The 27545-nt window shown below is 42.3% G+C and overlaps 1 protein-coding gene across 7 annotated transcripts; it reads right to left on the bottom strand.

Moving 5' to 3' along the window:
* Positions 1-27545, bottom strand: ctnnd1 (catenin (cadherin-associated protein), delta 1). 7 transcript variants are annotated; one of them, XM_054603595.1, is made up of 23 exons: positions 27458-27515; positions 20347-20494; positions 17324-17398; positions 17099-17224; positions 16575-16864; positions 16376-16466; positions 15978-16165; positions 15105-15363; positions 13565-13636; positions 12539-12689; positions 11955-12156; positions 9262-9379; positions 8489-8645; positions 7281-7298; positions 6992-7057; positions 6737-6864; positions 5653-5803; positions 5338-5533; positions 4984-5177; positions 3902-3949; positions 3647-3729; positions 2583-2677; positions 1-2161 (listed from the first exon to the last, which is right to left on the bottom strand). In XM_054603595.1, the coding sequence occupies exons 2-22, from the start codon at positions 20485-20487 to the stop codon at positions 2618-2620; spliced, it is 2814 nt and encodes a 937-aa protein (XP_054459570.1). In that variant the 5' UTR covers positions 20488-20494; positions 27458-27515; the 3' UTR covers positions 1-2161; positions 2583-2617. The 7 variants fall into 7 exon arrangements, with proteins under 7 accessions (XP_054459570.1, XP_054459574.1, XP_054459571.1 ...); XM_054603599.1 differs by lacking the exon at positions 20347-20494 and having other exon boundaries at positions 27458-27545; XM_054603596.1 differs by lacking the exon at positions 7281-7298.

Here is a 27545-nt window from a genome sequence, read left to right on the forward strand (position 1 = left end):
TGAGAAATCAGTTTCTTTTTTTATTAAAAACAGTATTGCTAGTTACATGATTCATTCATAAATGAGAATGTGCAACTTTAAGAGCCAAGGCAAAGAGATTAAGGTGTAGTCCAGATGAGATTATTTTCATTAGTGTTCCAGTAACTGATGACCTGTAGGAGGATTTTGTTTAACTGACTTGTTTTGCATTTAATTGAGATACAGACTGAATTTGTCAATCAAAACATGTACTGATTGCATATGCATTCACCAAGAGCAACCCAAAACAAATTAAACCCAAATCAATATAAAAAACAAAATACATAAAACCATTAAAATTAACAAATATACTCTTGTATATATTTTAAATGTGCTTTTATTTTTTTCTCCAATAGCAAATTCTGGTCTATGCCTCCGTACACAGCGATGCTCTAACACAAACCCTTGCTCTCCTCTCAGTCAGTCCATTCTCAAAGGCAACTTGTTACTTTGAGAAAATGAGGCACCCTCTGTCTGTGTTTCAATTGGCATGGAAAACAAACAAATTAAAAAGGTAACAAAAAGAAAGAAAAACACACATTATAACCCCCTAGTGCTTCTTTTAATCATCCACTCAGTAAGTATCTACATCTCACTCGGCACTAAGAATACGCATTATTCTACAGAACAAGCACTGTATTTAAGAAATGCGGGCAAAAAACAGACAAGACTATGTTTTCTCCCATGTACTGTTCTGTAGTCTTAAAGCCAGCTGGGCTATGGGTTTGAGAAGCAGTAAGTTATACAGAACTCAAGAGTTTTATACGTTATAAAAAAAAAACCAACCAATTCCATTAACAAGAATCAACTCTTACATACGTACAAGTTCACATATTATATTATTTTGCAGAATAGAAAACTGATGACTTCCATATACAGTATTCCCAACTAGTAACCTGCTGAGAAAAAGACACCTTGATTGGTTACCCATGTCATGTTGGGCACACCCATCAGACCGATCCTGAATGAGCGAGGCACTCCAGTTAGCCCACACAGATGCTGTTAGAGACAGTCTGGTATGTACACATTCATAAGATTACAGACCTGCAGATACAAGTTAATGAACCTAACAAATCCTGTGATATCTCCAAAGAATTATAAAGTTAAGGGGCTTACATTTAACACAGACTATACTGTCTATTCCAATGAGATGGAGATTAATTTGTCTGCTCTATATCTGTCTGTAGGAATATCCATACTGGAACCACCACCCTTTTATATCTATGGATACAAATCGAATACAGAAAATGCAACATCCCCATGCATCTTGTTGATGGGCTGTCACCAACACAAGCTGAACACAAAACAAAGCAGATGACAGTTTTCAGTGTAGCTGCTGTAAAAGTTGAGTGTGTGAAGTTGTTGCATCAGTATTGGCAGTTGCAGCGGTAGCAGTGTCATTTGGCACATGTACGTCACTGTGGTACAGAGCAAAGCAAGAAGAGGAACAACCACTACCAAAACAGAAGCAGAAGCTTTACACATATCCGATTAGATCAATAAACATTGGTTCTCAGTGGTAGGAATTTTTTTTGTAGTATTTAAGCATCAGAGAGAGCGAAAGGAAAAAGTTTTCTTGATTTCTTCAGAGTGTAATAGCCATTTATGCAAAATTTCCACATAAAGTGTCCTGTTTTGATCCCGACTTTCTCATTAGTTTAATTAGTGTACGTCTACTCTCCCCTACTCCAAGAAATAGAAAAGTTCTCAGATGAAGCCACAGTCTCTGCTTTTCGTCAAAGAGATAATTAGTGTTGTCCAAGCAAGTTGTAGCGTCGTACTGTAGCATAGAAATGTAGTGTTGTGGCCTTGGTATCTGACTAAGTGGTTAGTGTTTCGGAGTTCAGGGACTCTCAGACCACAAAAGTGATCATAGTGTCTCGTCCAGTTGTCCACAGGGAGCGTAGATCCACGTCAGTTTTTTTCTGAGTGGTTTCATTAGTTTGTCAGCTGCAATGGAGGAATGTAACAAAGGGAAAGAGAGAGAGAAGAGAGGCTGCAAGAGAGTGAAGAGGGACAGAAGATTTGAGTGTAAAGGATGTAGTTTAGTCCCATCGGTAGTGTAGTGGTCCCCCATAGTCAGTTCAGCAAGGGCAGTAGGTGGGAGGAGGTTGTCGTCTTGTGATGCACACAATCAGTTTTTCTGCAAGAGACCAAGAGGCACAAGTGTGGGAATCGATCATGTGGAGCAGCTAATGTGAGGCCTTCATGTCTAGGCGGGAAGAATCGCACATTTAAAATTCAGATTCACAGCAGAGGCATAAAAAAATGAAAAGTATAAAATACAATACACAATATTGAATAACGGGAACTAAGTCACCACACGTTAGACAAAAATACACAAACTGTGCAAAAAATTAATTAAAATCACATCTCAGGAGAACAAATCACTTTACACTTTTAACCAGCAGGGAGAGCAAAAAAAACAGTCCATATACAGTACAACGGAAGCTCAACAACACTGGTCACTGTCAAACGCACAAAAAAGTCACAACTCTTAATACACAACTAAGATATTTTGCCATGCAGTGAGTTCAGAGGAGCAGCCGGTTGGACACACATACCATGCGCTGACATGCAGTGTGACAGTGGGTGTAGCCTAACCATCGTAAGAATCCATTAGAGGCAAAGAGGCCTGCCTCTCCCCATACATCCCTCCCTAGGAGAGAGAGAGAGAGAGAGAGAGAGAGAGAGAGAGAGAGTAGGAGTGTGTGATAGAGAAAGGAGAGAGAAACCAAAGGTGACATACATAGAGACAGCATACACAGCAAGAAGGGAGGCAAATACAGAAATAGAGGGGTTAAGTGTGAAAATCCAAAAGGAGAAAACGTGAAAAAGAAAGAAGAAGGGACAAAGACCAGCAAGAGAGAGAAGTGAAAAAAAGTGGAGGGAAATAAGTGCATCAGATGAGAAAGTGAAGAAGGGTTACAAGAGGGTTAGTTTCATGTTACGTTATGTTTCAGGTGGGAGAAAAGAACACCTGTGAGAAATTATGTGTAAGGCACAGATCAACCACAGTGCTTCAACAAGACATGCATCAACATGCCGTCTGTGGGTGTGTGTGTGTGTGTGAGATCATGTCCGTTCACACGGCCACATATTTAGCAGGAAGTCCTGAAATCTTGAACCTCCAAAGGTTCGTGTGTGTTTGTATTGCACAAGATTAACCAGTTGCATATTTCAAACAATTATTGTTCTTTCAGCTTGTTGATCATGTGCAATCAATATCTAATCAAAAACAAATTATTATTACTTTTAGTATTATTATTATTATTATTATTAATGAGCTTTATGACGGCAGACTTAACAGTGACGTTTCCTGAATGAACTGGAAGTTTTCTCACAGAGATGATGCAGAGGCCAACAGTGTTAGCAGATGATAAGATAACAGACAATAACATCCTGTGAAGGATTGCTCTACAGCAAGTGTGTTTTAATCACACCTTTGAAAGTCATGAGCCTGTTTGTTCTATTAGTCTTACACATTTTAGTTTTCTAGAAACTGTAAGTAAGTGAAGTATGTAGAAGAGTTTAGGTTAGGATCGAGGGAGTTATTCTCATTAAAGGCGACGTCATGCAGGGTCGTGTGTGTGGGAAGAGTGTGTGTGTTCATGTCGCCAGTTTTTACCTGTACTGCATGGTTGTCAGCAGGTTCGAGTGTGTTATCCAGAGTGTTCCTTCTCCCTCTCTGGTCCAGTGTGGAGTAGGCATCTGAAGAGGAAAAACATTTTTCTTTAACCAGCAAGTGTTTGTGTGTTTGTAATGCAAGGATCTCACAAAACTACTCATTTACAAGTTTAATTTGTTACACATGCAAATAACACAGCCTAGTGTGATATTAGCCAGTTGTGTCCATGTGCATATTTGGTGTTTTCACACTTGCCTGGTCCCATGTCATTCATTGGAATCATTTCCCGGTCCCCTTTGCCCCCTGTGTATTAAAAAGACACAAAGACATTGAGCATCGCTGTGCAATGATAAATGTTTTTGTTCACACAGTGAGGCAGTGATAACAGCCGGACCATCTACTGCCAAAGATAGAATAGTGTGTAGGTGTGTGAGTGTCTTGTTAAGAGTTTCAAGTGTCGGGCATGAGCCTACAACCCTACATGTGTAGTGGTTGAGGTTTAGAAACCTAAAAGAAACAGTGACAAAGATCTTAAAAGATAGTTAAACATTAACATGGTGACTGACAACTGGGATTATCTAAAATGCCCCACTGTGGTAAACCCTTACATATCTTGTACGCAAAGCAGGTTGAGACAAAAACGCATGAATTAATTGCAACTCCTATTTCATTCTTCAAACAGCCAGTATGAACCACAGCAAATAGAAAAAACAGCAGAATTGTGAGGAGTGCTGATTCTTTGAGACACTGCCACGGTTGAATTTGTAGAGTTTAAAGCAGAGCTCTGTGGAGCTTAAAGGGATAGTTTGGATTTTTTGAAGTGGGGTTATGTGAGGTTCTTATCCATAGTCCGTGTTTTACCTACAGTAGAAGTATATTACCTAACTACTGGAGGTAATACACGGACTGTAGATAAGTAGCTCATATAACCCCACTTCAAAAACATCCAAATTATCCCTTTAAGTAAAATGCTTGACTTGCGTAAGGCAAAGCCTCTGGAACCGGAACATTTCGATGTCCTATTTAACAAGCTGTTGCAAGTGCACACTCTATATTTTAATTAAATCAGAATGTAAAGCAATCAGAGTAGACCTGTGTGCAAAGTAAAAAGATAATGTGAAAAATGTGCTGTAAATAAGCAAAGTAAACAGTAAGACATGGTTTAACTTTCAGCGGTAGCTCAATACGCAATACAAACACTGAGCCTATTAATCAATACTTTAACTGGACCATTCAAGACATTGGACACTAAACACTTTAACAAATTGAACTCTGATATATTTGGCCGTACAGAGCAGCACACTTTACATGCATGTGTTTCCCTTTTGCCTCCCGACCTTTGTCTATGAGCGGCAGAGTGCTGTCCTCATATCCTCCGTTGGCCCTGGTGTTGTTGCTGGGAGGGTTTAGGTTGACCATGAAGTCCGTCTTCTTCCAGCCGTCCTTCTCCAAAGTGCGCCGCAGCTCCTTGTAGCCCCAAACTGTCTGCAGCACCATGCCTGCCCCACGCACCTCCCGGTCAGAACGATTACTGGTGATCACGGTAAACAGGGTAGGAAAGAGAGGTAATTCGAATTAAAATCAGACTTTAAAGGCAGGCATAATGAAGGCATATAATTCAGAACTGCAGTTCCAACTGGCGACAAACATGCAGGCAGGGACATAAAAATATCTCAGCTATCAGCCCTCACCCGTCCTTGTTAATGAGCACCAGTCTCTCGATTCCCTGTGAGGCCCTGAGGGTCTTGGCTGCTTCCATGCTGGAGCCAAGCACCTCATGGAGCGTGCTCAATACCGACACCACCGTCTCTTCTGACAGCGCTCGCACCGGCTGACTCTGACCGCCGCCAGGCAGGTTGGCCACCAAGTGAGGCACCGCATGTTTACCTAATAACACACAAATATAATCAGCGCTTTAAAATTCAAAACAAGCCATCCTCTCCATACAATAAATCCTTGTATGACAGTAGGCTTGGCTCAGACCCACAGAGCGCTCAAAATCTCACCTAGTAGATCTCTGTTGCGAGCGTCAATGGCCATGTTGCGGAGGGCTCCAGACATGGCGCGGACCACACGGTCGTTGCCATGGGCCAGCAGCTCAGTCATCATGGGTAGACCCTTCTCCTGGCGCAGCAAGGCACGGATGTATCGCCCATACTAAACAGACACACAATGTTTGTTTAGTTCTCTCTTTTTTTGTTTTCTATTTGTTTTGTTTTTTTAAATAGGGCACTAACTACTCTATCTTTGATAGACTAGTGTTTTGACACAGCCTAATCCAAATGCTTGATGATTCATGTAAAGGTTCTCCCTGATTAGACACACCACTGTTTTACAAGAGCCCTCTATCACTATTGTGTATAAACAAACCTTTGCCATTTTCCATGTGGTTTCCCCTTTGAAAGAGGAATCAATCATTTGTATCATCTAAATCTACTCATATATATTCTTAAAAAATGCACAGAGCACCGGTTTAGGTTAAGTTTGCATGATTCAGCCATACAGTGCATTGACAGCATTTTGTTGTAAATAATCCTGACAAGATTTATCTAAATTATGACACTGTATTTATAGTGAAAGTAGGTAAGTATGGCATTTCCCAAGGATACTTATTAAAGGGGCTCGCCAAGTGGTATTAAAACTCCCATTTGCCCCGATTATTCCATTGATTAATCTTGCAGCAGTCTTAACCTCTTAGCCAGAGGACTTAGAAAGTGTCATTTAAGACTAGACATGCCTCCTTTAACCCTTGAGAAGGTTATTTTTTTCCTCTGCCGTAATGTATGGAGCTTGGAGGTCAGTACATTGTCAAAGAAGTGGTAAGTTAGGTCATGGGCAAGACCCAAGAAGATGCAAGTAAGCACTTTGGTCAGGGATGTTTGCTAATGGTTTAGTTCATTCCCGAAATATCCTCAGATTTGAATGACTATAATCTTACAAGCTCCGTTTGTTTTGATGTAAGAGCTTTGTATAGGGCTATGTTCATGTTTGCCCAGATTACTCTACACTGTTTCCCAAACTAGAGTGTCCACACAGCACAGGGGGTGTCGGTGACATGGAACAGGATAATAATTGTATAGCTGCTCTCACAGTCCAGCGTCCGGCGCACAGGTTCTGAACGGCTCCAGCCGAGGCTTCCAGCACGGTGGGGTTCTTGGACTCCTTCAGCAGAGAGGTGTAGATGCGGACCACCTCTGGCTGGAACAGCAGCTCATAGCCTACAGGAAAGAAGAAGAGAGTGGGGAAATAGAAATGTTATGAACAAAATCAGTATATTTAGTTTTTATGTACTGCATGAGATATATATATATATATTCAAAAGGTGTCGACTGAGCCCATCGTTACCTTTAGCGGGCGTGGTCCTCTTTGGAATGTCTATTATGTCTGCAGCTGCATCTTCATCTTTTCTACCTGGAACCAAACACCAAAGCTTTAGAAACACACAGAAGCTACGTTCTACTGTTAGTAAATCTTCGGTTAGATGTGTGCTATGACCAAAAACAGAGATGCATGAGGCGTGCATGTTAGAACGGAGACAGTTAAACTGACCTGTTAGCTCAGCTACTCTATTACTTTCTACCACTACCAACAACAGCAGAAGCAAAGTGCAGTCATACAGAGGTAAAGCGCTTACCTTTGGAAAACCACTCATCTGTAGCCCAGCATGAAAAGGGGAAGAAAATAATGGAGGAGGGAGGAGAGGAGGAAGGGGTGAAGAGGGAGAAGAGAGAGACGGAACAGGAGGAAGAGAGAGCATTTACAGTGAGTAAGAGGAGAGCAGCCATAACTGAGCCACCTAGTTTAACACCTGCTTCCCAACAACAGCACTGCTGCCACCACACAGACATCAGCAATGTGGCATGCCAAGTGTAAAGGCCAAATAAAGCAAATATTAGGACACAGCAGCTCATGGATCTGTTTTATATATACACACAGACTGCTCTGTATGATGTCAGTATGATCATTTGTTGCTGTGGTTTATTTCTGTGTAACACACCTGAATATTATAAATACACAGGTAAGCATTTACCTAACCAATAAGATGATGAAGATGAAAATGTGTGCTATTTGACACATTTTGTATATTCTACACCTTTGAGTTTCACATCTCTGTCTTGCATAGCAATTACTTTGATCCAATCTTCTCTCTAATACAGAAGTGAGGATTTGTTGCTTTTCTCTGTTTCATGTCATTGTACACTGAATCTCTTTGGCTCTGGGAAATTGTGATGGGATTTTTTTCCACAATGTTTTAGGCATTTCATAAATTAAACGATTGTTATCAAAAAAGATAATTGGCAGATAAGTAATGAAAATAATCTCTGTTGCAGTCTCATTATCTTAATTCTTCATTTTGTTGTTATACTGTTAGCATGGATAGTTAAGCTTTTATAAACTGATCACATTGTTTCTATATTGCCTTATTATATCTAAGTCCAAAGAAAAAAATCAAAAAAATGATTATAACAACATGTTGAAAGCAGCTAAACAGTAGAAAAGAGGGTGTGTAGTTGTAAGCAAATCAATACTCTGAGTGAAACACAAACAGTGAGCAGCAGGAGAGAGGATGAGCTTCCTTGCAGTTGGGGAAATTGCTAACATTCCTGTGTGAGCGAGTGGTTTTGTTTGTGCAAGTGTGTGTGTGTGTGTGTGTGTGTGTGTGTGTGTGTGTGTGTGTGTGTGTGTGTGTGTGTGTGTGTGTGTGTGTGTGTGTGTGTGTGTGTGTGCGCGCGAGTATCAGTTCAGTGAGACACCATTGTCAACAGTGACATCACCGCTAATGTTCCTCCTTCTGACTGAACAAATACAGCCTCTCTCTCTTTCTCTCAATCTGAAACAGACCTTTGCCCTTGCGGGAGCTGAAGCAGCCGCCCTTCTGGCTGGAGGGGGCGGGGCCCTGGTTGAGGGGCGCGGCCTCCTGGAAGCGCTCACAGCCGGGGATTTCACGGTGCACCTGATAGGACAAGTTCCTCAGCAGACACACGCTGTTCTCTATCAACTGCAAAGATGGAGGGGAAAAAGAGAGGAGGGGCAAAAAAAAAAGGAAGAATTATTGAAATGCAAACTCTGCCAAGTCTCTCGCTGTAAGTACATCAATTCACCAACTCGCAAACTTAAACCCTCTTATTTTAGTTCATTTATTACATTTAGTTTAAAGAGCACTCGACTGCAGCATTTCTCTCTGTTACCATTGTTGCAGTCACAAGGGACAGTTTGGAGAGAGAAAAAAGTATCAAGCAGCATCAAAGTGTGAATTTTATTCCATGCATTACCCACAATGCAGCTCTACCGGCGACAGTGCTGTCGCAGATTCAGTTGTGTTGTGCTAAAAGCAGCACTCGCCTCAAGCAGAGATGAGGAGCAGACTTCAGAGGTCTGATAAACTCACTTCTTTCTGACTCCACACCCCCAGATTATTTTTATTTTCTAACTTTTAGTCTTTTCAGCCCCAGTGGACGCTGACTCAAGTGACTTCACTTGAGGCAATTTATCAGATTTTGCACAGCTTGCTCTTTAAAGTTGTTTGTATAATTTTTTTTCACACAGGCAGTAGACAGATGTGTATAATTGATGGAGCTCCACTTAAAAGTCAAATAAATCAGAGTTCCGCTTACCTTATTGTCGACTTCTTTAAAGTCAATCTGGGATTGGACAATGTACATGAGCGAATCGACCAATCCTGTGCACTCCCTCAGCTTCCTCCTCGCCTCACTTCGCTCTGAACTCACATTTCTTCGGACAAGTGGAAAGTTGAGAAGAGGGGAAACAAGAGTATAAAACAAAACGTGGATTAGCAGTGTGAAAGGTTGGAGACATAATTGAGGCATTTAAGAGGTTAAAGGGGACAGGAAAGAGACAATTTTAGTGACTACAAAAGGATTCCAGCACACAATGCTTGAACACTCCCCCAAGGGTTGTTTGAATGAAACTCCTGGTTTACAAAGAGAGTACAGTTTGGTGGGATCAAGTAACAGCTTTGGACCAATTCCTTCAGCTGCTCTCTGACTCAGTGCTACTTAAAAGATCTAACTGGACTGGGAGGATGGAAACCTGTGGAAACTGAGACCCACTAGTTTTTCTTTCACTGAAGTAGAAGACATGTAAAGAAAGTAACATGAGTGCGAAAACTCTGTAGAATGATATGCAGCCTCGGTCTTTTGTGCTGGCCTGTTTTTCCCAATGACAGACGCCCTCTCACACAATACAAGGACACATTCCCTTCCACAGCATGAGGCCCGGATTCCACTTCGCATCGCATTGTTCAGGAAGTTTATTTACTTGTTGTAGTCGGCAATAAAGGGAACGCATCTCAAAAAAGAGAAGCTTTAAATTTCATGTATTTATAAAAGTCTGGTGTTAAATGTGTGAAGTCACTGGCAGCAAATCCGCTATGTGCACAGGAAGGAAGTAAGAACTTTAAACAGAAAGCGAACACTTCAATCAGAGGAGGGTGGATTAATCAGTGTTAGACATTCTTTACCTGCAGGGCAGATAAAAACATTTTTCCAATTTAGTGACAGTTGCTCACAATGTCAGTCAGACTCGTTCCACCAGCTTGGTTCAGACTGAAATATCTCAACAACTAGCCGATAGATTGACTTGAAATTTAGTACAGATGGTATTGTCCAATTTAAATGTACCCTTCATTTTCCATCAATCATCATCATCATGATGGTCAAATTGGAATTAATCCAATCCTTTCATTTATGTCTAAATAATTGCAAAACTAATGACAGTCCCATCATCCTCAGCTGTATTTAGCATGTTAGCATGCTAACAAGCTGATGTAGGCATAATGAAGCTACACATAGTAGGTGTTAAAGTCTACCGTCAACTAAACTTCAGAGTCAAATTCAGATTGTTCTGGACTGACCTTAAACTCATCATGATTATCTGTTCATACAACACTTGTCAAACAAGGATCTCCTGCTGTCAATTTTAATATGCCTCTGAGAGCATGTTTACCCAGAGCAGTTCACTTTCTCTTCATTTGAACATGTAAGATCTACATATTGCCCATTTCAAACCTCTCTACACTGTATTGTATTCACAACATCAGGAGAGGTCTGTATTTACTACTATTACCATTTCCTTTCTTCTGCTCACCTGAACAGGTTAAGTTTTTATCCAAGTTACCAACTGCCATTTAGAACAGCAGTTGGTAACTTAAGACTGGAACTTTCCCATGTTCAAAGTGGTAACTTTAATAAAAAAAAAGTCAACTAAGCTAATGAATAATCAAGTTTCCTTCTCTGACTCGACACTGTTGGTCAAAGCTCAGTTTGATAGTAAATCATTATCATCAGTATCAATAAAGTGACAATATATAAGTTATATATACTGTATTTTTAATGACAGTGCAGATCTTCTACGCGTGTCTGGTCATACAGTCAATTGAGACGATACTGTCCAGATCATTTCTGTAAATACCAAACTTTTAAAGTCTAGATTACAAAGTTACTCACACACACTTTTCTAAACCTGCACATAAACACTGTAATTAACCGTGTGGTCAAGGGGAATGCATAGATAACAGACGGAACATACTGTTTACACTTGAAAAGTCAATGCCCCACTGTCCTCTGCCTGCCCCCTCCCTAAACCTCTGAAATCCCTTCTTTACCCTCTCCTGATCTCAGAGTTTCTGTGAGGCTGCACTTCTCTTCAATTCAGCCAGATCTTTTCTGTCATAAACAACAGACATTTAACACTGTCTTTTAATGAGCACTATATCAAAATGAATAAGAGATTCTGTTTATATGCTGCAGAGGTCAAGATTAAAGGCTTCTAATGTGAACAATAAAAACATGCCAACTTTTGAATACAGTGCATGGAGTGCTTGGTGCTCATTTATTTCAACTAAAAGTGTAGCTTTATAAAAGTAAACTTTTACTGTGGCTCTTGTATGAGTATTGTCCAAAAATAGAAAAGAAATCAGAAGAAGAGATCATGACACTTTTCTATCTGCTAGAAGGGATTATAAAAAGGTTTATAAATTGCAATAAGCTGTTTTGTAGAATGGGACATTTGGCATATGTAGTCTGACTTTATCATTATGCTGATTATTAGTGGAATAAAAGGCTAAACATTAGCATAGCTTCTTTCCTCTCTCTCTCTCTCTCTCTCTCCATCAATACCTCTCCAGGATGTTTTTTCCCCTCTCTTCTGCTCTGTTAACTGCTCCCACCGCTCTGTCAGTCTGTTAAGCTGTAATGTTTCCATTTTCCTCACTTGTATACCACCAACCCTTCCTCCTTCCATCTCCTTCATATCATCAGTAGCAGTCAAAAAGCTCTTCCTTCCATACCTCAGACAGCCTGCTGTGTTGGTGAGGGCGGTCTCCCACTCAAGATGTCTGGGCTTGCAGTTCTCCTCCCCTCCTCCTGCTCCGTTGGTCCCTCGCTCCCAGCCTGAATGAGGCACCATCACCTCGTCAGAGAGGGCGTGCAGTGCATGGTCCACGATCTCCATTTTCACAGAGTCGTGAGACGACAGGTTCCACAGCGTCCCTGCAAAAAGCATAAATATTAAATATGCAAAAATGTTGTATTCAGTTATGAAGCCTACTTACACTCTTACAAAATGTCAATTTAAATATAGGCTGATAAAAATAAACTTATATCAATGAATTCAAAAAAATAATTCTATAATACTTTCACACAACTAAGATGCTGTAGAGACATAGAAACATCAAAATCTTACAGGTGAGGCTAAGACTATAAATAAGAGTGGCAATTCTATAGTACAGATTAAGTATGTTTTATGTCTCAGGATTAACAAGCTACTTAAAATGTCATACACTTGGAAAAAACACAAAAAGTTATACAAGACCCATTTCCATTGACTGGATTGGTCAGCTGATGCGCCGTGCTGTTGCATGTGGTCTCTAACCTGTGATGGTGTCTGTGAGGTCCTGGTCGCGGGTCTTCCTCAGCAGCCTGACGAGAGCAGGCACTCCGTCACAGTTCTTGATGGCGATCTTGTTGTCTTGATCTTTGCCGTACGAGATGTTCTTTAGCGCTCCACAGGCTGCATAGTGAACCTATAACAAGGAAGCAATAACAGCTTATTGAGATATTAGTCATGAGAGCACTGCTCTCAAATATGTGGACAGATTTTAAAAGGCAAATTACATGGGTCTTTGTGTAACTACTTATGCAAGTCATTTTCTATAATTAATGATTAGTTGGCCACAATTCTGCCATATTTTCACTATAAAGCAATATTAAGCAAACATTATATAATAAACATTGCATGTCATTTTTGTTTCATAAAACACTATTACACATTTGTACTGTAAATGAAAAAATGTTGAGCATGTTTGCATGATCTCATAAAGCTTTTCACACAACATACCGCACACACAGACCAAGTGTGTCAAGTCTTAAGAACCACTTAAAAACAAAAGAGTTTGCAGTTGCTGTTTGACCCATTTCTCCAGAGAGTAAGTCATCCCACACAAACTCAGACTTCAAACTTGTCCCAGGCCGTACAGAATGAAATGTGAAATTAAGATGTTTCTTTGCCTCGAGAGTGGAATGCATGATGTGGTTTGTCTGGTAATGCCTATACAAAGATCAGCAAAACCTTGCCACAGCTTGTGCTAAATGAAAGGGGATCATAGAAAAACCACAGAATGTTTTGGCCGAAACCATATTTAGCACAAATGTTGACCTACAGGATTTGACCAAGAGTAGTCAAAGATTTAGTGCTTATTTCGATTTTACTTTCTACTCGGTATGAGAGCTGAGTCTGAAGTTCACCTTGTCTCAGGACAATTAGCTGTTTCACGATTACATAAGAAATACACTACATCCTTTAAGCCTTAGTTTTACCCCACCTACTCCAACCATAACACGACAGCGAGTAAGGAATGAACAAAAGCCATAAAAAAAAAAAAAAGATCAGCAATCTTACCTCTTTGTTTGGGATGTCAAGCATAGAGACCAGTGCTGGGATGCCTTTCAGTCGACGCACATCACATTTCACCTGGAAAACAAAAGGATTGACTTATCAATTTATGTGGATGGGTGCCCAAATGTCTAGTTTACTGCTTTTTTACACAGTCCAGCAAAATCCAAATTATGTCAACATCAATATATTAAAGTAAAAAGATGACATGATGTACAAACAAAGCAAAAAGAGAGCAAGCACACGACACAGGGTAGCGTATTGACCCTCAGTGAAGAATAAATATCCTGGAAAATCGTTATGAAGGAAAAGAAAGAAAAAACATGGCTGTCCAAATGCATAAAGGAAGTTCCACCATGACGGCTTAGCGTGCTTTCGGTGCCATCAACAGTAAAAGGCTGTAATTTCAAACTATGAAAACTCAATCTGAATGTAATTTTTCTTGTCACTTACAATTCAAATGTTGCTATGTCAACAACTTGAGACACCAAAAACAGCTGCAATTGATGTAAAGACGGGAGGCCAATGTAGAGTGTAAGCTGGAGCTTAAAACTACAGTGAGCTTGTTTTAATGTTCCTGAAGTAGTATTTAACAAGTTGTTGCTCATGGTCTATTGTTGAGCCTGCTGTCCGATAAAACTGAACATTGCTGCAGAACAAACAAACAGTCTTCATCTTCCAGCCATCTGCGGCTCCATTTTTTTTCTCTCCTTACATTCAGTTTATAGTACAACTGCACAAAGTAGCACTTCGAATCGCTGCGAATCCCTATTTTTAAATCAAGATTTGAATCAACATTGTTGATAAAAACAGTACGTCATCTTATTTCAATTAACATTATTGGAATGGTCACTGGACAAAACCAACCGGGGTCTCCGTAATTACGTTCAGTATAAGCATAAAAGTTGCAGTTTAAAACATGTCGTATGACGTTTGGGGTTTTAGTGGGAAGTATTGTCGCTGCAAATGGGAGGTTGTGCTTTTATTTGTGTTGGGTAATTCTTGTGATGTGTCCTGTTTCGCTTCGTCGGAGCCTCATTCATATTCATATTTCATATATACTCTCTATTCTTCTGTGCCGTAGTGTTCTCTCTCTCCATGCTTTGAGTTTCATCCAAATTAATTTATTAATGTAAATAAACATTTTTAATAAAGACAAAGAGAGTCTGCCCAGCTTTAGACAGACTTCCTGTTCCCCCCCCCTTGTTTATTTAGCTGTGCTTTATTTGTAAAATCTATCTATGGTTCAAGTGCAATGCCACATGATTAAATAACCAGCCCGCTGACTTAAATTTTCTACTAAAACATTTTGACAGTTCAACATTTGGAGCAAGTTCCAATTAAAAAACCACTCCATATTTAATATTTAGAGATCATAAAAAAGGTTTCCACGATTTACTCCCTGAATTAAGTTTTGCACCCTTCCAACTGCTCCTTATCTTATCTTGACTCCCACTCTGCTAGAATTATAACTTTCTGTCTGTCTGTCTGTCTGTCTCCGCTATATCCGTCATCATAAATGGCTCATTTATTGTGCATGTCTTACTTTATCATTCTTGTAGGTGAGATGCTGCAGGTATGCAGCTGCGTTGCTCCTGACCGGGTCCAGCCTGTAGTTCAGCATGGCGATGACCTCAGGCAGCTCTGGTTGACGCCAGCCACTGGGCCCGGGACCAGGACCTTTCCTTAAAGTGCTGTCCAATGAAGCCATGCTGCCTCTTTCCCCCTGGGCCAGCGGAGCTCCTCCCCAAAAGTACATGTCCCCTGGGCCGCTCATGTCACCATCCAAGGTGCCCTCATAACTCCTGGGGAGGGATCAGAAGAATATATGTGAATGTAAACTCATTTTTGGACAACAAACAAACATCCATCAATACAAACAGAGAGGAAAGGGGGGGAAACAGAGTTTGCCCTTTAGGTCAGTGGTGCAGTGGTGATTTAAAAACATCCATCCATCCATTTTCCGTAACCTGCTTATCCAGTTAAGGGTCGCAGGGGTGCCGGAGCCTATCTCAGCTGTCAATGGGCGAAGGCAGGGTACACCCTGGACAGTTCGCCAGTCTGTCGCAGGGCTGACATATAGAGACAAACAACCATTCACACTGGGCAATTTAGAGTCTTCAATGCACCTAAGCTGCATGTCTTTGGACTGTGGGAGGAAGCCGGAGAACCCGGAGAGAACCCACACTGACACGGGGAGAACATGCAAACTCCACACAGAAGGTTGTACACCACCGTGCAGCCCCGATTTAAAAACAATATTCAATATATTTTTCCATGTACTTATTTTCTCTAAAAAATAAATGATTGTAATAGGAACATTGTTATTTGCTCTATTAGAGTACATACATGTAAAACATACATCTAGACGTAACTCATCCCTGAAACAGACGAGTCACTACAAAAACACACAACTAACCCAGTCCTGCGTGGGGGCCCGTGGGGGAATCCATGGTTGCGGGGCACGGTGCTGTAGTGCATTGGGTGTCCCATGCCATAGTCTGGCTCATCATAGCCCATGCTGCGCTGATCATCCTCCAGACCGTACGGCTCTGGGACAAACCTCTGGATGGCGGACAGCTCCATGGCACTCCCCATACGCCCAACCTACACAGGGACAGGATTTCCAAAATAAAAGAGGCCTCAAGCCAAATGCTGTGGTGAACTCATCTTGTTTATGTGTGCACTCTTGCAATCATATTCAATTCTAAACATTAAGGTGGAAGGAAAAGACCAAATTCAGCCAGTCAATCTTGGGAGTGTCAGCAGACCAAGTTAAAACTGTGTTAAAACTGACGCAATGATTGTTGAAGGTACCTGTGGCTGAGCAGCATAGTGGTCCAGCTGGCCCCTGCTGTGGGCTCTGTAGCTTGGATCCAGAGTTCTGTAACCATCTTGATGGACTGGTCTGGAGAGGGGAGGGACAGGGAAGTGAGGTAAATATTTAGCCAGATCATCCATTAAATTGTACAGTTAATGTTTACCCTGTCTACATGAGCTTCAACAAAAACTCTACCTGTAGCGATCGTCCATGCGAGCTCCCCTGCTAAGGCTTGTGTAGGCATCAGATGGAGGCCCAGTTCGGTAGTCGTCGTAAGCCCCGGCCGGCGGTCCGTAGTGGTAGTTGCGGGGAACAGTGTGAGTGGGGTAGTCCATGGGCACGCCACCTCCGGGTCCCTGTCTGTAGACCATAGGTGCATTGTAGCCCCCCATGCCTGTCACCGAACCCCCACCATCCAGGGAAAGTGTGTCCGACACCGATGGGATGACTGTGCGAGTGGTGGTGGTCTTCACTACTTTCTTTACCTTAACAAGCAAAAGAAGGGAGGCAGGAGACAAGATTCAACAGTTAATATTTAATAACTTAAAATGATGTCACTAGCAAGACACATTTTCAAGTTAATCCACAGATACAATCTAAAAGGAAATGTCCCAAACAATCCTAAATCTGACAAGCTACAAATGTACACAACACAAAACTGTCATGTAGCGCTGCACACATCGCAAACTGAATTCTTGAATTCAATTAACTCATGTTACCGTGGTTTCTGTGCGCCGTGTGGTCCCATCTTCACCGGTCTCAACAGAGATAACGGGTAGCGCCACCTGGGGATCTTCCTCCACCGTGTATGACTCCTGCACCATCTGACCAGGCTCCATCCTGAACTGCACACACATTTCAGAGAAATATAGGTGTCACATGGGATATCCTTAGTGTTAACCATCTTATAAGTTAAAGAGCTGATCGCTCCTGAAGCTGCTTACATGATGTGTCCCGTTGATGTAACCCTCGTTCAGTGTCAGCCTCTCTATGTCTGCATCACAAGAAATGCGTCCGTTCTGCAGGGAGGACAAAATACATTTGAGGGGATCCAACACACACAAACAAACACACATCGACACACATCGACTTCCATTTGAATTTTAATGGCGCCCAACTTTATCTTGTAAAGTTCAGGAACTTAAATGATATGTTCACACTGCAAGCAACAAAAGCAATAAAAACGCCGAGCGTGGTCGACTACGGTGTGATAGAGTTGCTGCTGAAGTGTTTCTCAAGCGTTTGTTGACGTAGTTATGTGGATAAATAGCGGTGGGAACTGGCTAACAGCAAGAATATGTTTATATTCAACTTTTTTGACGTAACAGAAAAGGAATTGTGTGGGGAGAGACAGGGATCATATGAAACATGTGATTGGTTGCAGTTCACCATGTCACGGCTGAACTTTGATTTGTAGCGTGTCATGCCCGTCACACAACAAGTGGTTTCATTTCACCGGCTTCCCCTGAAAATGGTTTATAGCCGGTTGATTTGTTGCTGGAAGTGTGAACATGAGATAAGTTGCATTTCTGCTGCAGCAAAGCTTCATTTTTTGTATTGTGTTGCATTACAACGATGCAACAAGCTAATGACAGCCCACAAAACAAGTCGGTGAAAGTTCAATGCTTGGTTTGTAGTTTGCTGTGTGTTTAAGGCAAAATATGGGCTGTGATGGATGTGATGTTTTTGGACCACAAACCTCACATCAGTCTCACACTCTTATGGGAGGACAGCATTCATTTATGATTAAGTTTGAGAGAGTAGGACAAAAAAAAACCACTTTTCAAAATTCTATGTACATTAAGATAAGGTGACACATTAAAGTACACATTATAAATAAATTAACATCAATAAAACAAAAAACATAACATCAGAAATAATTAAATCAAAGAACAAGGTCTTATCAGAAGACAATAAGTTTAATAATTAAAACGGTAAAATAACGATAAACCCCTACAATATGTAGTAAACTGAAATTGTGGAAACATAATAAAGTTGTAGTGTATTATTGGTAATCAACCTCCCTTTTAAGTGAATGTTTTCAACCAGACGTGAGCCTGCACAAAAGTGGTGCAGACAGCTGCATCAAATAATTGAGACGTGCAAGTGAATAGCACAACTTGACATGCTTGTAGTCTAGACAATGGGTAAGAATGAAACAACATGAAGTCCAAAGGTATGTAAACATCATGAACACAGAGAAAGGCTTTCAGGTAAACACTCTTCACCCTTAAAACACAAACAACTGAACATATCACACATCCAACAAACTTATGAAGGAACTGTGAAAATGCGATTAAATGCTGAAATAATTAGTAATGAAATGAATAATGATCCACAAAGAGACGACCAAAGAGACAAATTTCTTTCTCTTATGAGTCGACATCGCCAGCATTGCCTAACTAGGATTGGTGATGGGCGTGGTGCACATCTCATTCCAGCCACAGGGGGAGCTATTTGCATCTCCACTACAATGGGGGTTAAGGGGGGACAGCCAAGAGGGGAAGGTTTCCCAACAGTGATTCAGAGATGGGAAACATTTGTCTCATGCTGACAGAAATGTTGTATTCTAAATAAAAAGCTGGAAATAATACTTGCGGGAGGGGCAATGACAACCTTTATGAGTGCCACTCTGCCCAGATCAAATACAAAATATTTAGTTGAAGCAAATGAACCTTCTCGTTAGTTCAGATAAGGACTCCATCAGAGAGAATAGTAGAAAGTGCTGGGTAGATGTGAGCATGTGGGAACCTGTCACTAAAGACTGAGGTCAGGTTTGCGCTGCCTGGGAGAATGGCAGGGGCATGCCGAAGCCTTTGGGCTATGTAAACACACACACCAGAGATAAGAACCAGCACAGCCTACATTTCTGTTCTGTTCTCACTGAAACACACACTCACTACCGATATTTCTGCCCCTTATCTGCCACTAGAAATACCTGAGACTGGGATGTGTCCTGGAAAATGCGTGCCCACATGCAGGAGCGACAAACGAAAGAAGGAAAGTGAGCAAATGGGAGAGCCCAGTTGTTTCAAAGGTTACCTCAGGAACAAAAGTAAGTATGTCCGTGTGTGTATGCTGGTTTACTCACGCGAGCGTGAGTAAATGACGTGAGCGTGTCAATAAGGCAGCAAAAAAAAAAAAAAAAAAAAACGAGCAAGAGTTGGAAGGTGTGCCTACGTGTCTGCCTGTGAGGTAAACTCAGAGCATGAAGTCACTCTGCAGTCCCTCTACCAGGACTCATAGATGATAAAGAGGGTGTGTAAGACCAGACTCAGTAATCAAGATGTTTACCAAGAATTCACAGCGGATGACACAGGACTGGACTGTCCGGACTAATGAACTTTGCCCCACTGAAAAAGCAGAAGAGGGACGACTTCCTTATAACAAAAATATAAATGCAACACATTATAAATAAACCAGCTGGCTGACATACTGCAGATGTGTAAACTCTTGACAATGGTCCAGAAAAAGCACAATATTGCAATAAACTTTATGTCAAGCAACACGTTGCTCTGCACGCAAACTCCAATGGACAAGTCAAGACAAACATGATGGTGGAGGGATACGATGACGATGGGAGGACTTTTAGTTTGAATGGGACATGAACTGTTACTGAGGAACCAATGGAGGATGGGGAAAATGAGCAGAAGTTGCAAATTACCTCCTCAGGAAGGCTGTTTAGGAAGGTGCTTCAGTTACTTTTTTACCACCGAAAAATTCAAGCGCACTTCAAGACTCCAGCCCGACAAAAACCTACCGAGGAGGTATTTTTTTACCCCAGAGATTTGGGTTTTGATTCTGCTATCATCCAGCCAGTCCACACAGATGGGATGGGGGTTACCATGGAGATGACATTGGATGAACTCGCTCGGATCAAGGGTGAATCCGAAGGGACTTCTCGATGGAAAATGAGCGTGAGGTTGGGTGGTAAGTAGGGGGGAGCGGGGTTTTTAATCCGCGTTACCTGCATGTTGGGGAGGGGGCGGGGCAGGGTGCCGGCACACGACCTCCGCTCCTCCTCCAGAGCGCGGCTCAGCATCTCAAACTGCCTTTCCTGCTCCCGCACGGAGGCCAGCAGGGAGGCCGTACTCGCACACTGCTCCATTCACTCGCTGGGAGCAGAGCACAGCACAGCACAGGACAGGACAGGACAGGACAGGACAAGGTCAACACCAGAGAGTAGAGGAGATTCAACCAACACCGGGATTCAATCAAAGTACTGACATACAGCGAGGCTGATCCACCCATGTACATAGATATAAAGACAGAAGGGCCCTGGCACCGTGCACATCTGGGAATGCACACACTGAAGTGCTAAAGAAGATGAAATTCAGAGGTGAAAGGCAGAAGTAGCTGACGCAGAAGCGTAAAGCAAGGGAAGATAAAGAGGCGAGCGAGAGAGAGAGAACTGGGGCGATAAAGAGGCAGGTGCAGAGAATATGTGAGAACAGACAGAACAAGAGCAAGAAACAGTGAGGACGAACAGCGGCGACAAAGAGAGAGATCACTATTTGAGAATTCATCTACAAAAGTGATTATTCAGTTCAAATTCAAGCTGGGACCAGCATCAGCTGAGCAGAGAATTGAAGAGAACTGCCAGCAAGTTATTCAGCGCGTTTCCTCACCTTCTGCTATGCAAGGTTAAAAATAGAGAGAAAGTGAGATACATGGAGAGAGACAATTACAGCCTGTTTCAGCGTGTGAAACTCGTTAGCACTCCTTCACTCCAAGGATGCAAGGAAAGTGAGGAAGGAGAAGGGAGACAAGTGTGAATCCTCCAGAGTTTTGGAGAGACTGCATCACATAATGAAGTTACACAAAATTTGAAAATCCAGAGGTGTTGCGAATTAAGATGCGTGTTCTACACTGGGGGAGAAAACATGGCACGCCTCGTTTTCCCAGCCTTCTACTATACTTACAGTACTGTGCAAGTTAGAATGGATGCAATTTCATTTCCCTCACACCATCTATGATAAGCACAGTTTCTTTATAGCCTGCTTGCTATCATCGAGACAAAATGAAAGTCGTAAACCAGATTCAAAATTGCAAGAAAAGTCATACAAAATGGAGCTGGTCAATGAATTATTATGCATTGGACAACAATCAATGATCCACTGTAACCAAAACAAGAAGCTGTCTAAGGTACAACATCCATGGGCCGCTGCACAAAAATAATTCTTTCCTCTTTGCTTTGAATACAATTCAGTGCTTTAGGGCTTAACTTTACCCCCAAGGCAAATTCCACCTGGTTGACAAACTAAGGTGACCTCAGACAACAATTCACATTTGTTAATCTTTACTGTGCTCGCCGACACACTTACTTTACTTTAACAGAGTGAGCTTAATGATTATTCAGATGTAAAGTGTTGGACTGACACCACACATTTCAAGGGAACTCAACATACTACAACATACATTTCAAGACAAGAAACTGATCTACATGACCATTAACTATGGAAGCATTGAATCATGAACCATTGTGCAGCAATAGAGACTAGTGCTTTCACAGAATTATGATGCAAAACTTCAAAGAAAACAAGTAGAAAAGTTGTTTTTTTAAATTCTCAACAGCCTGGACTTTTGGAAGAAAAAGCAGCTAGAACACACGCCACAGATGACCTAAACCAGAATTACAGAGGCATGATAATAAGTCACTAATACGTCACTCCAGCCTGAAGTAAAACAATGACAAAGTCCCTTTTCTCTGACTTCCTCAGCAGGGACGCACGCTGGTGAGGGATGAATGAGGAATCTGGGGAAGCTCAATTCAACAGTGTCTGTGCATGAACGGGATGACATGAGCGTGTCTCATCTCCAAACCAGGGCTAAAAACATTTTCTACTTCAAAGTTCAGACTCATGTAGATCAAATCTGCTCTCCATCTGCACACACTGGACTGGCTGAGTGAACAAAGACTCCTGTATGGAGTTTGAGTGTGCACAAATGCCAGCACGGGTGTGTGCACACATCTGTGTGACGGCTAGTGATTGTGTATGTGGGTCAGAGACTAAATAAGGGGGCAGGTGTGCCTGGCTGACGTCGGTTATATCCTTGAATACTCAAACAGAGCTGTGGCAAGTTTGGGTGAAGGTAATGCTGCCTTGTTTCTTTGTGTGTTGTGGAGGGGAGAACACATTTGTGGATAGAAACACACATGAGCCGCACAAACACACACACCACCACCATTGTCATACATTCCACAGTGAGATTTGGCATGTCATATCCTGTCTCAGCTGTTGGAAGCTGTCCTAATAAGGGAGCCCTTCACTCGCTCATTGTGCATCTCCTCCATCTCTCACACCAACTTGTTTTCTTCCCTGACAAACACTTCAATCCTGGAAAGACAGAGTGGGGCCCCATTACTTTCTCTGACCCGACCAGGGCGTCAGACCACAAACCAACAAAGTGCTTCTTTAGTGGATAATGTTCACAAATTGAGAGATAGTTTTGAACGATCTTAAGTGGGTAAACGTAGTCCCCTGTGTAAAGAATACATTAACAACTTGAATTGAAACATTGACTTCACTCAACAGCGACAGATCTCTTCGCTGAGATCCCAAATTCATAAAAGAAAAGAAAACAGAGAACTAGATGTGGCAGCTACTAATATACGTTTATGTCATGGAGGATGCCTATAGCAGCCGTCAAGTTTTATATAACAGGGACCAGGATTTCAACTTGGCAAAAAGAGAACTGACAGCATACGTCAGATAAGTCGACATACCACAGTGGGGGTTATTCTTTGTGGCTCTGTCAAAACATCAACGCTTCTTTGAGAGCATAGAGGAGGACGGCCTCTTGGGCATCAGACAGACAGACAGACAGACAGACAGACAGACAGACACAAACTCTACAGCTACACGAGTCCCACCACTTACATTCTTGTGGAAGGGTGTAGTTGCTTGTGAGAGAGTTTTAAATGGCTTTAGCCACTTAGAGCCTGGGCATTAGGTATTAATCTATTGTAAGGCCATTAGCAGCTACGCTAAATCGTATTTGCTAATGGGATAGCCCTAGAGTTACACTGCTAAGCCACTTGCCACTCTGAGCCAACACAGAAGTACACACAGTATCAGTGTCCACTACTCACTGAAAACTTTGTGAAGTACGAACTCACAGCCAGTGTTTCTGTCTGTCACCCAGAGCCCACTGAGTATTGTGACTGCTGTGTGTTCCCTCATTATCATATGCTATCGTTGCTATTTCAGCGACTTGGTCACTTCGTGGTTGTGGCAGGCTGACATGCATTCTGTTCCAGCACACACACACACACACACACACACACACACACACACACACACACACACACACACACACACACACACACACACACACACACACACACACACACACACACACACACACACACACACACACACACACACACACACACACAAAGCTGAGGTGAAGCTATGGTAAAATGCTGTTGTGGCTTGGCCAAGTGCTCTGCTGACTCAGCCTCATTTGAATGGTCACACAGAGATTTGGCCTCTATGTGTGTGTGTGTTGTGTGTGTTAGCATTGGCCCCCATCCAATTACTACCGCCTTTGCCGTCCTGACTTGAAACCCCCCTCCTGTGGCCGGCAGTGTGGTAGATGCAGAGAGAGTGCACATGCACACACGCCCACCCACCACACAGACTTATCGGGAACCTCTGCAAGGCCAGCTGTCTAATCTACAGGACACCAATTTACTATTCTGAGTGAGGAAGGAGACGTGCATGAAACCAGCCAAAAAAATCAGTTCAACTATACGTTCAACCAGATGGAGCTAAAATATAATGAGAGGCTGGATATCATCTGGGTTCTTTCTTAAATGCAGCATTATAGTTAGGTGATACAAATGAGGTTCTGGCAGAGTGATATAAACAATAAATGCTTCTACCTTCTTGGCCATCACGGCCACACTCCAAAATTATTTCTCCTCAGAAACATCCAAATAGTGACATCTTCAAATTGCCTGATTTATCAAGTCAACAGGCCAAAATATTAAATTTACTACGATACGAACAGACAAAATAGAAGCAAAACCCTCAGAAATGCTAGAGCCAGAACATGTTGGGTATTTTTACTTGCTTAATAACTAAAATCATTTATAATCAAATATGCTGTTTATTGTTCAGCTGATTCTACTTACTGCTTTTCTGTGTGAAATGAACAATGAATTACATCATCTGCTCGGCCAGTACCGGACTAATTCCATTAGTCATTTTCCTCTAGCAGACTTTTACAAAAGGGTGGAGGCCCATTTTCACACAACAAATGCATAAATTTAACTATTGTGGCTATTGATCTGGTCATAATCTAACAACTAAATTGATCACAAGACAAAATGTATCAGTATCCGGCTGGCTCTACCTGGCTTGGGAACCGGAAGGTGGCGGGTTCAAGTCCCTGGACAAAATAATGTACAAAATAATGTAAAAGTGTTGTCTGGAAGCAGATGAGGTGCCACTTCCCCTACTGGGCACGTCTCTGTACCCCTAAGCTGCTCCCCAACGCTGTATAGTAGCTGCCCACTGCTCCCAACACTAGTATTGGTTTAATGCAGAGGTATGCGATGTAATATGTGTGCCAATGTACAATTGGTGGATTTACATCTTAAATAATGATACTGAGTCAAGCATATTAAAAGGACTATGAGATATGGTCGAAATCAGTGTCATCATTTAATGTATATTTCCAAATTGATACACTAGTTTATGAAAATATGGCAAATGTAACCAAAGTTAATCAAAAGCCAACATAGAAAATAATCAAAATGATGTGTAATCACATTATTGCACAGAAATGGTCAGCAGACAAAACTCCCTACACATGTAAAACGTAATAACTTATTTTCTTTGTTTATGACTATATGTCATAAACTCACATTACTATCATATGAAACACTTGAAGTCAACAATAGTTGGTGTATATCATAGCCCCAGCTGTAAGAAATACATATTTAATTTAGTCAAGGTACGCCAGCTCTACATTTAGGCAACTACATAATTTCTTTTCTTCAATTCAACCTCATTCGATCGTGTAAAAAATTAGATGTTTACTCATCACAATCACAAAACACTGAAGCAGTTTAGTCATACTACTTTTAAAATTTCAAAACACGTCTTCAAACTTGACAGATATTTAACATTCCTGGTCAATCGCTTTATAAAAATGATTTACCAGTGGTGACTTGCAATCACAGTGTGACTACCACTTAACAAGGAAGTGGGTTAAATTGCTGCAGTGAGGTCCATAAAAGTGGTAAATGGCGCTCAAATCTTTCCAAGAAGTTAACAACCAGCACTGAGGGAGGGTTCTGTGCGACAGTTTTCCTTCACGGATTTAGAAATCTGAACACTTTGATTGTGCCATGTGTATACTAGCTCACATGTCACACGTCCTTCACCACATAGAAATCACGCTGACGTGCACACCATTCAAATAAAAACACAGACTGTAGGTGTAACCATTGGAAGAAGAGAGCGGAAGTGAGATAAATGGGGAGGGCGAGAGAGAACAGACAGGGAGGAGGAGCAAATATAAGAAAACCCGAGCTCCTGTGTGTCAGAGGGACACACCCGTGGTGTGCTCTGAAAGCCCGTCATTACAGAGGCTCACAAATGATAGCCCTGGTTAAAACAACTGGCTGAGCAGCAAGACTTCAGCCCCCACAGACAAAATGGCTCGGAACGAATTCTAGGCAGCAAAAAAAACTGTCCAACTTGAGATTTGTGCCCCTCCTTACAGAAGGAACATTTCTGAGAAAACTGCATGTCCACACTTGCTCCCAATCTTTTCCAACTCTGTTCCAGCAGGCCAAAGCAGACATGCCCCAGGGCCTTCAGAGGGAATATGACAGGCATGTCCATGCTGCACTAAAACTCAAAGATAAGCTGACTACACAAACTCAAACTCCACCACTCACAGTTACTTTAGACGAGCTGTCATACATATCTCAGGCTGGTCTGTATGTTGTTATGGTGGAACGTCACACACACAGAAACAAATGAAGACGAAGGACTGCAAACTAAAAGCAGCAAGCTTACTCCAAGAGTGATCTGAACAGGCAGATATACTCCGGGCCCTCTGTGTAATCCAGCACCCCGCTCACACTGAAGAACTGGTAAATTGAGAAGGTGTGAGTATCAAAGGGACTGAATAATGAGGCAACAATGCAACATGCCCTGCCACCGTACCACACCCACACAACAGGTTATTGCCCCCTCCCACTGCTCCACCTCCACCCCTCCTGTCTCCATCCTCTCTACCTGGCAGACCACATCAAAAGACAGCTGCTTCTTCACAGTAGACTTTCAACATGCAAAAAAAAATAATTCAAAATGACACACAATACAAGTCAAGCGTAGTCACCTGAACGCACCGTGCTGCTTCACTGTCCCGCAGGGAGTGGGCGTCTCAGGTGCGACTGATAAGTAAGCCCAGACTGGACTTTGACTCCTAACTTGCGGTCTGACCGGTCACTTCCGGGTCCTCTCACCTGTCCTGAACACCTTTATAACTCGGGACAAAAACCTCACCGTTTGCTGCTATAACGTCACACCTCCTACAAACCAGCCCACTCATGTATTAAACTGTGTTAACAACACTTTGTCTCGACATCAGCCTGCTGTGACTGCGTGTATAAGTTGTGTTTACTTTTCCCGACTCTGTGAATAAGTTATCCATCATGCTAACCACATGAATACACCTATGCTAGCTCGGTTAGCTCGTGCCGTCGTAGCTATCCCGCTAACTGCGTTTACAATAAACCAAGTTCTCCACAACACGAGGTCTCCCGCGTGTCCCCACCGACAACACGTGCACACCGGCTGTGCCGAGCGCGAGACGCCGGGACACGCGCCATTACCGATTCTGGAGAGTGCTCGTCTTGTTTTTCAGAAGTCCATAAGTGTCGGAGGTGGATTCAGGGCCTAGCCGAGGGCTGCTGCTGCTGCTGATCCGGACCTCGACCCGCAGCCCGGACGAGGAGAGAGCTGAGACGAGACGACGCTTCACCGCCGCATAAATGTGATGCGCACCGCGGGGGAGAGGGCGCGATGAAGGAAAGACGGAGAGAAAACACCCACCTATGCAGTTTGCTATCCTCCTCGCCTCGGCTTGTTGTTCACTTGTCGCTGCTCTTCCTCTCCGCTGGGGGGAGGAGGAGGAGGAGGA

Source organism: Anoplopoma fimbria, chromosome 9, assembly GCF_027596085.1.
Source record: "Anoplopoma fimbria isolate UVic2021 breed Golden Eagle Sablefish chromosome 9, Afim_UVic_2022, whole genome shotgun sequence".
NCBI classification, from domain to species: domain Eukaryota; kingdom Metazoa; phylum Chordata; class Actinopteri; order Perciformes; family Anoplopomatidae; genus Anoplopoma; species Anoplopoma fimbria.